Here is a 15,876-nt window from a genome sequence, read left to right on the forward strand (position 1 = left end):
ATTTGAAAAGTGGAACATATTTGAGAAGACGAAATATGCTGTTTTGTGGCCCAAGTCTTTAAAAATTACATGGGTAAGTAGAAGCTGTAAGAGAGTAGCTTTTGACCCTGTTATAACAAGTGTCCTTCAAACAGAGCGTGTTGCTTTGTAGGGATGCAAGCATCGGGTAAGCTTGGAAATCTATTTTGCTGCTGGAGTTTGAATAATGTTTATAATGAGGATCTTTTGAAGTGAATGAAAGTAAGCTTGGGGATCTATTTTGCTGCTGGAGTTTTAATAATATTTACAATAAGGATCTTGTAAGGAAGTGAGTGAAAGTTGAAACTGTGAATATGGGTGGAAGATAGCATTTTGCTTCTTTGTTACTGAATTCATACTTATGGTGTGATGAATGAGTGGCATATCCAGTATTCTTTGTTTAATTGGAAAAGCAATGTTAAAACATGCTTTAAAGCTGGGTCTGGTGGCATAGGCCTGTAGTAGTAATCCTAGCATTTAAGGAGACTGAGGAGACAGGAGGATTGCAAGTTTGAGGCCAGCATGAACTAACTACACATTGAGCCCAAGGCCAACCTGGGTTACTTGTTCAAGGCTAGCTAGGAATATATAGCAAGACCCTGTCAAAACATTGGAACACATTAAGACCCTGTGCCTTCAAGTATTAAAAATCTTTTTTTTTTTCTTTCTGAGACAGGGTTTCTCTCTATTGTTTTGGAGCCTGTCCTGGCACTCACTCTGTAGACCAGGCTGGCCTCAAACCCACAGAGATCTGTCTGCCTCTGCCTCCTGAGCTGGGACTAAAGGTGTGCATCACCAACAACCACCTAAGTATTAAAATTCTGTATGTTTGCTTCTATCTATAAGGATGTATACTGCTGTTAGCAATATGTAGCATCAGAAGATCCACATACTAGAGGAATTTTTTGTTGTTGTTCTCTCATTTCTGGCTTTGTGCATGCCAGTACTGCACACTCATCTTTGGAGGGATTTTAATATAAAGTTCATGAGCAGAGGATGGGTTTTCTCTCTGAAGGGTGAGATGAGCTTGTCCCCAATTTTGATGGTGGGAATGAATCATTCTAGGCAGCATTTCCACCATGAAGTTGCAAAAAAAAAAAAAAAAAAAAAAAGTGAAACAAAGGAATGGGGCAACTTGGACTGTTGGATCAACTGCGTAGATGTAAAGTGTAGCTCAGAAGCTGGCTTTTAAAATCAATACAGCCTTTCTTTGTATATGTCAAAGGAGTTTTGAATCATTCTGCTTCTGTTGTTCTTGAACATTTTCTGCTTGGGTAGGTCTTTTGCTCAAGATGTTGTATTGCTGTAAAGCCCCTTCACCCACAGCCTTCATTGCTGGGCTTTTCCTCCATTCTGTTTAACTCTTCCCAATAAAGAATGAGTTCAGACTAGAAGCATAAAGCACTCTTTTGAAGAATAATTCGCAGTTGTTTTTGTGACATTTTATTTTCTAGAAATGATGTCCTTGTTTTGAAATCAGGTTGTGCAGACTTTGTTCCATCTGAATGTTTATATTTCAAGAGTGAAATTGCACCATGGCCAATGTGTTTTTCATTTCCTTGAATGTGTTCACTCTTCACTGAAGGAGAAGTCTTTGTGCTGGATGATGGTGGAGAAGTTGACCTTGACTTGGGAAATTATGAAAGGTTCCTTGATATCCGCCTCACCAAGGACAATAATCTGACCACAGGGAAGATATACCAGTATGTTATTAACAAGGAACGCAAAGGAGATTACTTGGGGAAAACTGTCCAAGGTAAGACTGGATTAACCTTTAAGGCAAAAACTATTAGCCAATTTAATTTCTTTTTCTTTTCTTTTTTTCTTTTTTTTTGGGGGGGGGGGTTTGAGACAGGATTTCTCTGTTGCTTTGGAGGCTGTCCTGGAACTAGCTCTTGTAGACCAGGCTGGTCTCAAACTCACAGAGATCCTCCTGCCTCTGCCTCCCGAGTGCTGGGATTAAAGGTGTGCGCCACCAACGTCTGGCCCAATTTAATTTCTTTTGAGTGTAAAACTTTGATTTTTATGTGACTTCAGTATTTTGTCAGGGTATTATAACCAAAATACCTTTTAGTTGAAAATTCAGAAGTATATGATTATTCACTCAAAATAATTTGAGAAAGCTGCTGTTCCTCTAGTAATGGCATAGATGTAGTCAGTATAGCGGCATGGTTGGAGTTCAGAGAGCTGTTGCTTTTGCATGTTGATCAGGGAAGGAGTTACCTGAGGCATTCGTTATGCCTGGTGGCTTGTGTAAGTGATGAGGTAACGAGATTCTATTGCATATGTTGGATTTTCAGGCTTTTCATCTGTGTCATGTAGGCTGGTGGGAGTCTGAGAAGTGGGATTCAGGACCCTCTTGAGCTTTCACCAGCTTAGCTGTTATCTGTTGACTGTTCTGGAATTTTCTGTAAGTAGTCATTTGGGAACAGTGTTCCCTGCTTTGAAAAAGTGGCATTGGGACTCCATTGGTTTAGTGGGATGACAGTATGCCAGTTTGGGCCATCGCTTTCCTCTGAGTTATAAGAGCAGATTTGCATTTATTTGATTTGCCTTTGCTGCACTGAGAACTAAGGTTCAGCCTGGCTCTGGCCTGGGGCTGCCCTGGCCAGATTCTTGTCTAATCATTTTGTAATTTGGGGCTTGGCTCTGTTAATTACTAGCCCTATGAACACAGGAAGGAAAAATCTGTACCCTTTTGAGATGTGGTTTTCTTTTCTGTAAAATGGAGGTGGCAAAGGCTCCTGCTTATTGAGCTGTTAAGAATTAAAACTAGGGTGCTGGAGAGATGGCTCAGAGGTTAAGAGCACTGACTGCTCTTCCAGAGGTTCTGAGTTCAATTCCCGGCAACCACATGGTGGCTCACAACCACCTTGAATGAGATTTGAATTTAAAAAAATATTTTTTTATTATTTATTAAGTATACAGTCTTCTGCCTGCATGTGCCCGGCAGAAGACTGTATACTTAATAAATAATAAAAAATTAAAAAAAAAAGAATTAAAACTACATCAGTATGGTGCTGCTCCACCTTTCTGACGGAGAGAGGGTCTGTTGTGAATTAAGGTTATGTTGGTTGTGCAGTTTGTTGTCATCATGCAATATTTATACTGTGGTCAGACCCTTACCCTTACTGGTGCTCATTGTAAGTGATGAAGAGATCATTGAGGTCCTCATGTTAGTTGGCCATGGGACAGACAGAAAACAAATTAAATGAGATGTCTCATAAGAGGTGGGAAAGCCACTCCATAAGGTGGCTAAGGCTCCAGGAGAGAACTTGAGTTTAGGAGCCAGTCAAGAAGAGTGAAGGAGGGCGCACAGGTACACAGGCTCCAGACCTCAGGGATCTGTAGGCAAAGGACTAGAGGGGATGCGATTGTGGTTGAGACAGTATGGTTTGTGGCAACAGCAGTCACCCGGTGGGTCTTGTGTGAGGCTTTCACTGAGTACTAAGAAGTTTAAATATGGAGTAGTGGATTCTGATTAGTGTTTGTAGATCACTTGGCTGCTCTGTGTGACATAGATAATGGATATCTATGCAAGAGCACTGGTGCTTAATGCCAGATCATTCCAGTTACCTTTATACTTTAGGGGATTTCATTCTTGAGTCCAACAACCGTGATTCTAAAAATGTCCCACAATAGCTGGTTATTACTGAGTCCTGGATGCTCTGCTGTCTTATAAGATATCCTGACAAGTAGAGGTAACAATTACCTCTACTTAATAGATGGAGACACCAAGCTTAAAGATAAAGAGAGTCATAGCTGGTGAACTGAAATTCGACCCTAGATGCTGTGCCTTTCACTACTTTGCTGTGGTATGTCTCTTGCAGTGGATTGACTACACTTTGTCTAAACTGGAAACAAATGGCACAGGGCTCTGGCAGTCTATTTGCTCTTGGAAAAGTACTCAGGTGTGATGTACCCACTGCAGCCTCAGCTGAGAGCGGTAGGGGTGGTCACAGGACAGGTATTCTGAGGTACTTAGGGAGTCATTCTTCTCACATGGCTTCCAGCAACGACCTAGAAGTCTGGAAAGGAGGCCTAGGGAAGTATGAGCCCAAAGATTTATTGAGTCATTAAAGGCAAAGAGTACATCTATACCCCATTGCTTGTTCATCTAGGCAAAAAAGTGTATCAGTTTAACAGTAAATGTATTTGCCTTTATAAATGCTGATTGATAGGAAAATGTAAATTACAGGTTTCTCTTCTTTTTCTTAGTTGTCCCTCACATCACAGATGCAATCCAAGAGTGGGTGATGAGACAGGCCTTAATACCTGTAGATGAAGATGGCTTGGAGCCTCAAGTGTGTGTTATTGAGGTTTGTATGACTCTTATTTGTGTGAACTGGTTCAGTCATTCCTTTCCTTAGCTATCAGTAGGACCATGCCCAGTAAAAACCCAGTCTTCTATTTCTGTCCATGCAGTGTGCAGCAGCATATAGAATGGTGCACAGGGGAAGTAACATTTTCCCCAATGATGCTCCCTTTCAGTGTGTGTTGGACCATCTAACACCTACTCAGAGTGGCAGGACACATTTTTTTGTCCCTTTTTTGATGTTGGCAGCCCTTTGCTTGCCTCTGGCAGAGTTTAGCCTACTAGTTTCCTTTGATTTGTTTCTATTCTGTCTGTCCATCGAAGCTCAGAATTCCCAACAGTTTTGTTATAATTGGTGGTTTTCACTAGAAAAGTTATTTATACTTAACTAAGGAGACACATCTAGATTTCATTTATTTATTTGATTGTTTATTCTTTGTGGCTCTCAAGTGAATTAGTGGTATCTAAGAATTACAGTCTATCTAGTTTCTGGTACTTTTATTTTTTTGGTTTTTCGATACATGGTTTCTCTGTGTAGCCTTGGCTGTCCTGGAACCCACTCTGTTAGGTCAGGCTGGTCCTGAACTCATAGAGCTCAGCCTGCCTCTATCTCTTGAGTCCTGGGATTAAAGGTGTGTATGACCACCGCCTGATTCCTGGTACCTTTCAAACCCAACCATTTTCTTAAAATGTTTAGGTGCTATCTGTAATATTCTTGAGGAAATCAGGAGTCCCTAATAGTATCAACTTTGAGCACAAAGCAGTGTCTAAAGACTGACATTCTGCAGGGCTAGGAGTTTGCAGTTATACTGTAATCTGGGCACTGAGTGGTAGAGATTCAGTATTAATCTCTAAGATGGTGTGCTTTTTCAGCTTGGTGGCACAGTGGGAGACATTGAAAGCATGCCCTTCATTGAGGCCTTCCGCCAGTTCCAGTTCAAGGTCAAGAGGGAAAACTTTTGTAATATCCATGTCAGTCTGGTTCCTCAGGTAAGGCATTCGGTCTAGGTCTAAGCTTTTAATACTGGAGGTACAAGAAATAGGAAATAACGAACTTCTGTGAATTTATTATGATCACATGCTTTATGTTTATTTATTTGGTGTGTGTAGAGGGGTGGAGAACATATATGCCCATACCTGCTGAGCCTTCTTGCCAGTCCATGTTTTGAAAGATTAAGTGGAAAAGGTTTGAACAATGAATCTGGACAGTTGTAATAAATGTGGTAGACTGAATATGTATGCTTGTGTTTGCTATCTGTCAAAATTAGAGTGAAATAATTTAAGACAGAAATTGAAAAAACAGCATGAGGATGAGTTGGCAGTGATAAGAATAAGGAATTCACAAAGCATACTAACATATAAAAACTGAGCAGCCTTGGTGTGTACCTGCAGCAGAAAGAACCAAAAAGCCATCCTTTTTGCCCTGTGGACCCTCCAGAGGCATAAGGTGGACAATGTCAGGTTCTTTTGGGAGTAGGATGAGGACAGGATTCACTGCAAAGGCTACCCATACTTATTTGCTTATGTGCCCAGTGAGGCATCTGTGTCTCTTTCTTGCTATAATATAGTCCTAGAGAGAGTTTCCTGACAAGCAGACACTGTGGACAGTTGAGAGTAGTTGAACTATATGTTCAACTATATATATGTTGAACTATAAACATGCTATGTTGCTGAGATACTTGCTGTCTTTTACCTGTTGGTTCTCAGAGTCTTCAGAGCCAATCTAGGTCTCTCCACATGGGAAGTCTGAGACTTCTGTTACGTGTGACTAACCTAGGAAAAGACACTGCCCCTCAAGGCTCACCAGTCACCCAGTCTGTCCCTCATAGGGAACTTGTAGTTTGCTTTAGATAGGAGTCAGGAGCTAGTAACTGCATGTGCTCAGCAGGAACTGGATGCTGTAAGACAGGAACATGAGATAGGAAAGAATTGAAGTTAAGAATTAGATAAAACAGATGAAAGTAAGAAGGAGGGAAGCTGAAGAAACACCCAGGAAGTTGGACAGAGACAGAGAATAGGAGAGAAGAGGTAAGAATTGGTATAGATCTGCTATGTATAGCAGGAAACCCTGAAAGTTAGAACAAAGAAATGAAGAGGGAAATGTAGTCTGAACCACAGGTTGACAGGTTGTGCTGGGGGCCAAGGGCTATTGTTTGGCTTTTTTTTTTTTTTTAAGATTTATTTATTATGTTTATAGTGGTCTGTCTGCATGTTTGCCTGCAGGCCAGAAGAAGACATGTATATCTCATTATATGTGGTTGTGAGCCTCCATGTGGTTGCTGGGAATTGAATTCAGGGCCTCAGGAAGAACAGTCAGTGCTTTTAACCTCTGAGCCATTTCTCCAGCCCCTGATTGGCTATTTTTAAAAAATCTTGTTTTATGGAAATGGATCTATATTCCTTGGTTGATGTGTCATCTGTGGCTACTTTTATGCTGAAAACAACAAACTCGAGTATATATGAGTATATATGACAAGCCATATGGTCCTCAAAGCTCAAAATAATAACAGTAGTAATAATAATGGGCTTTGGGATAGATAATGTGTCATAGTATAGCTCAGAGTGGTCTGGACCACTGTGTAGTCTAGGCTGCTGGCCTTGAACTTTTAACAGCCTCTTAAATGTTCAGGTAATGGGCATGAGCCATTATGCAAGGTTGACCCTTAAAATAGTTGTTATCTGCCTTTTTACAGAGTTTTCTGACCTCTGATCTGAACAGGGAAACTTTAAGACACAGTTTCTAGATTTGAAGAGCCCACTAAGTGCTTACTATATTGAGTGTAAAATGGCCAGCACTAAGGTTCACAACTATGAGAGTTCAGAAAAATGGAGCAGAAGGCCTCAAAGGCCCTAAGGAAAATAAAATCAAGTCAGTACGGCCAAACTCAGAACTAGAAAGTGAAACCATTGCATTAAACATTCTTGAGGCAATGGTTCTTAACCTGTCTAATGCTGCAGCCCTTTAATACAGTTCCTTATGTTGTTGTGATCCCCAATTATAAAATTTCTTTTGTTGCTACTTCATAACTGTAATTTTGCTACTATTATGAATTATAATAGAAATATCTGTTTTCTGCTGGTCTTAGGTGACTCCTGTGGAAAGGTCACATGACTCACAAGGGGTCATGATCCACTGGTTGAAAACTACCATTCTAAGGGAAGGTTCTATACGACTGAGAGAACTCTAAACGTAGCAGATCTATCTCAAGGAGGAAAATAGCTACTTTACTATAGACATAAGTATGGTACATGGCTTAATTGAATACTATAAATACTCAAAGTGCACAGCCTTATGGGGCAGGAGGGAGAGATCAAGTGAGCATGCCTTAGACAAGTGCTGAGTTGCAGTAAAGTATGGCAATAGACTTGGGAGTTGACATGGACTGGGGTCAGAGCTCAATGGCAACCCTTGTCTTTATAAAGTGTGGACCATGCCCTGGTTCAGTTCTGCCCTAAATATAGATACAAAAACCCCATTATTTGTAGGGTTTGGAGTGTGGGAGGACAAGGCCATATAATACTGTTAAGCCAAACTCCATAGAACTATTCGAGTCTAAAATATATACATGTGTAACTTCATTAAAAATCGAGGCTGAATTGTACAATCAAAATTTCCATTTAAAGGTTTAGAGAAAAGTCATGCTTGGGAACTGTCAGAGAAATGAATTTTTTTTTTTTTTTTCCCTAAAACAGCCAAGTTCAACAGGGGAACAAAAGACAAAACCTACCCAGAACAGTGTTCGGGAGCTTAGAGGACTTGGGCTTTCTCCAGACTTGGTAAGGTTTCCCTCTGTGCCTAGTTTTGGTGTCATTGCCCACGTTTAATTAAAATCTGGCCTCAATGGCAGGCTGGATGTTTGTCAGCAGGTGTTTGATGGTGGATGGAGAAAATGGTGCTTTGAGTGGGACTGTAGTTTTTGATTTTCTTGCTGGCACATGTGAAGCCTTATACTTCCTGTGTCTTGCTTCTCACAGTCCTTCATTCCTCCCAAGAACATTGAGGAAGAGAAAACCAGTTAGCTCCTGTAGTTCACTGTTTCCCCCTGTCTCCCATGCTCTGCTTGGGATGTAGGAGTTTTGGTTTTGAAAACCAAGTGGTGGATCATGTGCACTGTGCTTAGAACTAACATTTTTATCCATCTCAGAGCCTTACCTCTTTTAATTTCAGTTGTGGAAAGCCCTACTTTGACCCTTCCTTCTTCTCTAAGTCCCTTGTTTTCTTAATTGCTAGGTGGTGTGCAGGTGTTCAAATCCTCTGGACACATCTGTGAAAGAGAAAATATCAATGTTCTGCCATGTGGAACCTGAACAAGTAAGTACATTTCACTTCTGGAAATGGCTTTTTACTTCTAATTGCCTAAATAAAGCCTTGACTGTGATCCACTTCTCAAGACTTCTTACTGTGTCACAGTTAGTGACAGAAGACTGTTTCCTAGATCTTAATACAACTTTTTTCTCTCTTCTTCCATTTCTTGTTTTTTTTTTTTTTTTTTTTTTTTGTTTGTTGTTGTTGTTGTTGTTGTTGTTGTTGTTGTTGTTCAAGGTAGCATTTATCTGTGTAGCTCTGACTGTCCTGGAGCTCACTCTGTAGACCTGGCTGGTCTTAAACTCACAGATACCTGTCTGCCTCTGCCTCTCAAGTGCTGGGATTAAAGGCATGTACCACCATTGTATGTCCCTGTTTCCTTGTTCTTTATGCACTGTCTGGGGTGAACGTCTTTGTTTCTGTAGGGTCCTACTTTATTTTTTGGTATCCAGGGCTTTGTGCATGCTAGACAGAATTGAGCATCCTGAGCCCTTAGTCTGGCCTTGACCTTTGCTTAGCCTTAAGTCTCTCAGGTGCTGGGATTACAGGGATGTGTCCGCAGCCTAGCTATTTCTTTGCTTTTGTGCTTGGTAATTCCTGTTCAGGAACCAAGTCCCCTGTTTCTGTTCGCCCAGCATTTCCTCTTGTTTATTTTATTACTAAGGGTCTAGCCAGGTCAGTGTTACCCGCCAGTGGTCAGGGTCTATGCCAAGTGTTTTCAGGTTTTTGTACTCTTATCCAAAAAATTGGAATAAAGACTCATAGATTTGCACAAGAAGCAAGCCAACTTTAGAGCTAAGTGGTTGAGGATTGACTGTGTGCCACATGAGTGAGAGTACTCATGGACCTAATTATTGCTCAGAGTTTAAGATAAGGAGAAGTTAGATACTAAAGGGCATAGTTTGGATTGATAGATAAATCATATACGTTCTCTTAGTTTGCAGGTCTCTTCCCACAGTGCATCTGATTTTAATCAAATGTAAATCCAGTCATACATAGTCATTAGATGGTAAATAGGGGATTATCCCAAAATGAATGCTAAAGGATACAATTTTGTCTTTCTTAAGCATGCATAGCCCAAACCAGTTCGGGCCAAATCAGTCCTTCTATTTTTCATACCCACATATGTTAGGAGTTTTCTTGAATACAAATGGATACATTTGGTTGTTACATCTTCACTGGCAGGGAAATTTACAGTATTGCTCAGAGATGGTAGTACATGTAGGCTGGTACAGATTTGGGGTTGAGGGAATCTGAGGTTACTGGTACATTGTTTGAAGATGGGTGTGTATGCACAATATGTGCAAGTGAAGGAACAAGGTTGCCAAATACAGTATTAAAAGGTGTGTGTATGGGGGGGGGTACATAACCCAAAATCAAATATGGGTCCCAAGCTAAACTGTCTCCTGTATTTGCCTAAGTACTTATGAAAAGTTTTACCACACCCTTTTTAACCCTTGAGGCTAATCATTTCTGTCTTTGGGTTGCTTGTATGTCTCAGATATGCTGGTGGTGAATCTGTCATGTTCCCCTTGATGCATGTGTACACATGCATCCACTTTATATAAAGTTTCTGATGTCTGGTATTTAGGATATTGAGGCTCTCATGTGCATTTTAGTCTGTTGCTGTGTTAATGAATCCTATAATGTCTAAGTATGGCACTTATTTATGGAAACTCTAGTGGGTATAAATAGAGCTTATGGTACTAGTCAGTGTGTTGTGATTTTTAAAAAATTTATTTTATGAGTGTTTTGTTTGCGTGTATGTCTGTGTTCTGTATGCATGCCTGGTACCTGCAGAGGCCAGAAGTGGGCATTGGATCTGGAACTGTAGTTGCAGATGATTGTGAGGTACCTTGTGGGTGTTGGGACTTGCACTTAGGTCCTCTGGAAGAACAGCAGTGTTCTTAACAGCTGAGTGATCTTGTTAGCCCCAGCTTTTCATTCTTATAGCAAAATACCTGACGCAACTAATTAAAGAAAGAAAGCAGGTTTGTTATAGTTTGGAGGCTGAGTCTAAACAGCATAGTACAGACTCTGGGAAGGTCCCATGGTAGCAGCTAGTAAAGAGTGCAGGGTTGCAAAGATGAACTTTTCCGCCAAGCTGCAGAGAGATGGACCAGGTTCCTTGTGGGAATTCAAGCTTTATAGGGAGATTGTCTTAATTCCTTCCAAGGGAGGATTTCCAATGACTCAAGGACTTCCTAGACCTGAGTTCCACAAAACCTTCCAGTTATGCCAGTTTGGGCCCAATCCTCCAGCCACATTGGGCGGTTGAGGGGCCTCAAATCCTGTGGAAACCATAACACTCAGAATTGGCTGAAGGAGATCAGAAGGAAGGTACAGGCAAGGAGTTTTTTAGATGGGTGTATGTAGAGTTTGTTTTACTGTTCCATGACTGAGGGTCAGGAGAGCAAACAGAAGAGCCCAGCAGACCTGGTTGGGGACAGCAAAACGGGCTTTAAAATGAGAGCAATCCACTTAATGAGACTTGGGAAAAGGGGCAGTTCAGATCATTGGCTTAGCATAGACATGCATGGAGCCAGAGGAAATTTCCTTGAATTTTTACTGAGGACTTCTCCATGAGGACTCAGGCCTTGGGGTAAGGGTATCTGGGACTGGAGTGGGGTTCCTTTTGTGACTCCTAAGCTAGGGGCTCCTTCTTAGGTTCTGCTTCACACTCAACCCATGGAGCACAGAATGATTTTTAGTTTTTCACAGTGGCCCTTTATTGTGCACTTCATTTCAGGTATTTCTGTCTTCACAAGTGAAGAGGGGGAGATTGCTGTCTTTTTGTTTTTTCGAGACAGGGTTTCTCTGTGTAGCTTTGGAGCCGAGATTCCTGTCTTCAGCAGAATTGACATTCACAAGAACTATTCTTTGGGCATGGCAATGTACTCCTTTAATCCCAGTATTTCGGAGGCTGAGGCAGGTTTATCTCTCTTAAGTTTGAGGCCAGCCTACTCTAAATAGCTAGTTCTAGGACAGCCAGGACTACTACATGTTTCAAAACAAAACAAAACAAAACAAAAACAAAAAAAGAAAAGCTGTGAAAACTTTACTGTTATTCACTAACATAGATTTGAATTCCTGGTCTTCTGCCTATTTTAAACATTAGGTTGATTATATCAAGTTGTAAGAAGTTAGTATGAATGTAGTCGTTTGTCAGGTATATGATGTGCAGTGTTTTTTCTCAGCCTCTGGCTTGCTTTTATGCTCTTAGTGGAGCATAGAAACTTTTAAATGCTCAAAGTTTTCTTTTGTGGGTTGTGCTGCTTTCTGGCTATTTTTAAAACCCTGCTTAATCATGGTCATGAAGATTTTCCTCAATTTTCTCTAGAGTTTTATATTATATCAGACACATTTTTAGTCAGCATTTGTGTACAGTGCAAGGTAAGGATTGACAAACTATCTTTTCATGTATGGGTATCCAGGTATCCAGCCCTGTTTGTTGTTGAAAGGGCTATTTGTGATCATCTTTTCTTGTATTATATGTAAGATTTGCTTCATAAACGTTAGGATTATGTATGACTTCATGAATTTTGTTACCATAGTGAATAATATTTTTAAAAATTGTATTCTTGATTAGAAATGGCCCACATGTGGGGCACCTTGGTGGTTTCTTATGGTCTATAGTCTAGCATCCTAATAAAATTCTGTTAGATACAGTTTTCTGTAAGTCTTATTTTTTATGGGCACACACAGGCAGTCATGATGCACGCATGTAGTACCAGTTATTTAGTTTTTCAAATCATATGGTGTTTCTTGTTTGACTATAATCGGTGACATCACCAGGATCTCTGAATAGTGACAAGGGCCATCTTCCCTTGTTCTTTTAAGAGTAAGCAGGAGTTTTAAGTGTTAGAATGTGGGTATTTTATATCTCCAGAATATTTCAGAATATTTTTCCTAATATTCTTTTTATTTATTAGTAGTTTGGTTTTTTTGAGACAGGGTTTCTCGGTGTATCAGTCCTAGGTGTCCTGGAACTTTCGTAGACCAGGCTTGCCTCAAACTCACAGAGATCCGCCTACCTCTGACTCCTGAGTGCTAGGATTAAAGGCATGTGCCATCACCATCCTGCTATAATACTCTTTTTTTTTTTTTTGTGGCGGGCGGGCGGGGGGGGGGGTGTTCGAGACAGGGTTTCTCTGTTTGGCTTTGGAGGCTGTCCTGGAACTAGCTGTTGTAGACCAGGCTGGTCTCGAACTCACAGAGATCCACCTGCCTCTGCCTCCCGAGTACTGGGATTAAAGGCGTGCGCCACCCACTGCCCGACTCCAGTGACATTTTATTTTTTTCCTTTTTAATGTGTTCATGTGGCATGTTCGGTGTTGCTCTTAATATTGGCGTATACTCATTGTACAGAAGGATCAGTTTGTTTATAACATTTCCATAGTATATATCATGAACTTTGAATTTATTTACTATTTATTTATTTTTGGTTTTTTTTTGAGTCAGCGTTTCTTTGTGTAGTCCTGGCTGTACTGGAACTTGCTCTGTACACCATACTGGTCTCGAACTCACAGAAATGGGCTTTCCTTTCCCCAGTGCTGGGATTAAAGGCATGCACCACCACCACCTGGCTCCAATTATCCCCTCCCCCTCTTTTTAAAAACTTCTTATTTCCCACTTCCTGCTAGTTTTCTGCCTTTTCCCTACTGTATAAATCCCCTTCTACTTTCATGTCTTGTATTTGTTCTTAAAATCTAGATTCCTTATGGGAGAGAAGCCAGATTCCACTTTAAAATGACCCACTGCAGTGGATTTCAAATTTGGCTACACACTGGGATAAGCCGGGAACCTCCCACCTCCAGAGACTTGGACCTGAGTGGTCATGGGTACAGCATAGACTTAGAAATTCTTATAAACTCCCTCAGAGATTCTTCTGTACAGCTGATTTTGAGAACCATTGATTTAAGCTGTCAGGGCTCTGTGGGCATACTTTTGTTGTTTGAGGTACTAAGCTGGCCTCCAATTTATGCTTTACCTGTCTTAGCATCCTGAGTGCAGGTATTACAGGTATGTACCACCACATCTGGCTCTCTTTATAGGATTTTGCATCCTTGTTCATAATAGTCTCCACTTATTTTCTATTCTTGAATCAGTTGGAAGTTTATCTTTTTCTAGAAAAATCACCTTTCTATTTTTGTTTCAAATTTAAAGTTTTTTTCCCCTTAAGATCATGTAGATGTAACCCTATTTAGTTGTTTTTATTAAATCCCTCCCCTCTTCTTTTTAAACAGGTGATCTGTGTTCATGATGTTTCATCCATCTACCGGGTACCCTTGTTGTTAGAAGAGCAAGGGGTTGTAGACTATTTTCTTCGGAGACTTGACCTTCCTATTGAGAGACAGTCACGAAAAATGCTGATGAAATGGAAGGAGATGGCAGACAGGTTTGTCATAAATTGTTGTGTATGCGTGCCTTAGTCTTTTGTACAGGCTCTGTTTACCATAGTAAGAAAGGAGCACAGAGGAGGAGGACCTGGCTAGGCTGGTACTAGAACTCCAAGCAGTGAGTTCAGATTACAAAGAGTGTGCTGTACTCTCTCTCATCAACTCAACAGCAGTCTAGTGGCTGAGAGGCACATGTATTCCCAGAGCCTGCAGGAATGCTAGCCTTGGCTGCTGTACTCCTGAGTCATATCACTGATATCTAAGCTGTGTTTGGGAACATGCCATTCACTCAGCTAGAAAGGGCTGAGCAGGAGTGGACTGCTGCCACCTTGTCCTAAAGCTCTAAGGTTGTCTCATTTCTGTGATACTAACTCATTGCCTAGAGCAGGGTTAGTCAAAATGTTGGAAAATAACTGTGATAACATTGTGTGCACACATAGTCTGTGATAACTGCTTTCATTTGGACAGGTTTTTGTTTTGTTTTGTTTGTGGCCATTTATGTGGCTATCTTTTGTGTCCATTTGCATGTAGCCATAAAAATAGCCTATAGTTTTTTGGGTTTTGTTTGTTTGTTTGTTTGTTTTTGTTTTTTTTTCGAGACAAGGTTTCTCTGCATTGCTTTGGAGTCTGTCCTGGAACTGGCTCTAGACCAGGCTGGCCTCGAACTCACAGAGATCCGCCTGCCTCTGCCTCTGCCTCCCAAGTGCTGGGACTAAAGGCGTGCGCCACCAACACCTGGCATTGATTTTTTTTTTTTTAATGACATTTATTTTTGTTATGTTTGTGTGATTGGATGTATGCATGGCATGGTGTATATGTGGAGGTCAGAGGACAACTTGTGGAGGTCTGTTTTTTCTCACACTGTCGATTCTGGGGACGGTGTATATGTGGAGGTCAGAGGACAACTTGTGGAGGTCTTTTTTTCTCACACTGTCGATTCTGGGGATGGATCTCAGATCATCAAGCTTGCGTGACAAGTGCTTTTACCCACTGAACCATCTCCTTACTCCAATCCTACTCTCTTTCCAAGACTGCCCTTTTGATCTGAGGGTCCTTTTCGTTCTGCACACGGTACTGGGGTGATACTCTATCACCTTCCCAGGCATGTTTCCCCCTTCTGCAGAAGTAATTTCAGTCCCATGATAGTGTGGATATTGTAAGTAACTGTCTTGACCCTTATTTGCTAGATATGATCGCTTGTTGGAGACCTGCTCTATCGCTCTTGTGGGCAAATACACCAAATTCTCAGACTCCTATGCATCTGTCATTAAAGCTCTAGAGCATTCTGCATTGGCTATTAACCACAAGTTGGAGATAAAGGTAAGGAAGGGTGTGTAGGTACAACTAAGGAGTACATGGAAGTAGCTTGTGTGTGTTTTACACATTAAAAAATTTATCGTGTGTAGGAATATGTGGGTGCATCTGTGTGTGTGCCATGGCACACATGTAGAGGTCAGAAGACAATTTATAGAAGTCCATTTTTTAATTTCCACAATGTGGGTTCTAGGGATTAAACTAGGTTGTCAGGCTTGACAACAAATTCCTTTACTCACTGAGTCGTCTAGAAGACTCAAGCCTTGTGATCTTGTAGATACTTCATGCCTGTCTGCTTTATGGTTTTTGGACCTCTGCATTCATTTTTAGGGATAAGAAAGATTTGATGGATGGGCGGTGGTGGCATGCACCTTTAATCCCAGCACTCGGTAGGCAGAGGGAGGTGGATCTATGTGAGTTGGAGGCCAGCCTGGTCTACAAAACTACACAGAAAAACACTGTCTCAAAAAACCAAAAAGAAAAAGAAAAAAATCCACAAAAAAGAAAGATTCATGTTGGTTTTT

At 40.9% G+C, this 15,876-nt stretch overlaps 1 protein-coding gene across 6 annotated transcripts in view; it reads left to right on the top strand.

The window, feature by feature from the left end:
- Nucleotides 1–15,876, top strand: part of Ctps1 (CTP synthase 1) — a 42,997-nt gene that overhangs the window by 3,269 nt on the left and 23,852 nt on the right. For 5 of the 6 annotated variants that reach the window (XM_027399142.2, XM_027399144.2, XM_027399143.2 and 2 more), the window contains 7 exons: nt 1,604–1,774; nt 4,237–4,337; nt 5,207–5,323; nt 8,027–8,110; nt 8,565–8,645; nt 13,886–14,037; nt 15,226–15,358. In XM_027399142.2, the coding sequence (XP_027254943.1) occupies nt 1,604–1,774; nt 4,237–4,337; nt 5,207–5,323; nt 8,027–8,110; nt 8,565–8,645; nt 13,886–14,037; nt 15,226–15,358 (839 nt within the window). Of the gene's footprint in view, nt 1–1,603; nt 1,775–2,399; nt 2,429–4,236; nt 4,338–5,206; nt 5,324–8,026; nt 8,111–8,564; nt 8,646–13,885; nt 14,038–15,225; nt 15,359–15,876 lie in introns of those variants that run through there. The other variant, XM_027399145.2, reaches the window with a different exon arrangement.

The sequence above is a fragment of the Cricetulus griseus genome, chromosome 2 (assembly GCF_003668045.3).
Source record: "Cricetulus griseus strain 17A/GY chromosome 2, alternate assembly CriGri-PICRH-1.0, whole genome shotgun sequence".
NCBI lineage: Eukaryota > Metazoa > Chordata > Mammalia > Rodentia > Cricetidae > Cricetulus > Cricetulus griseus.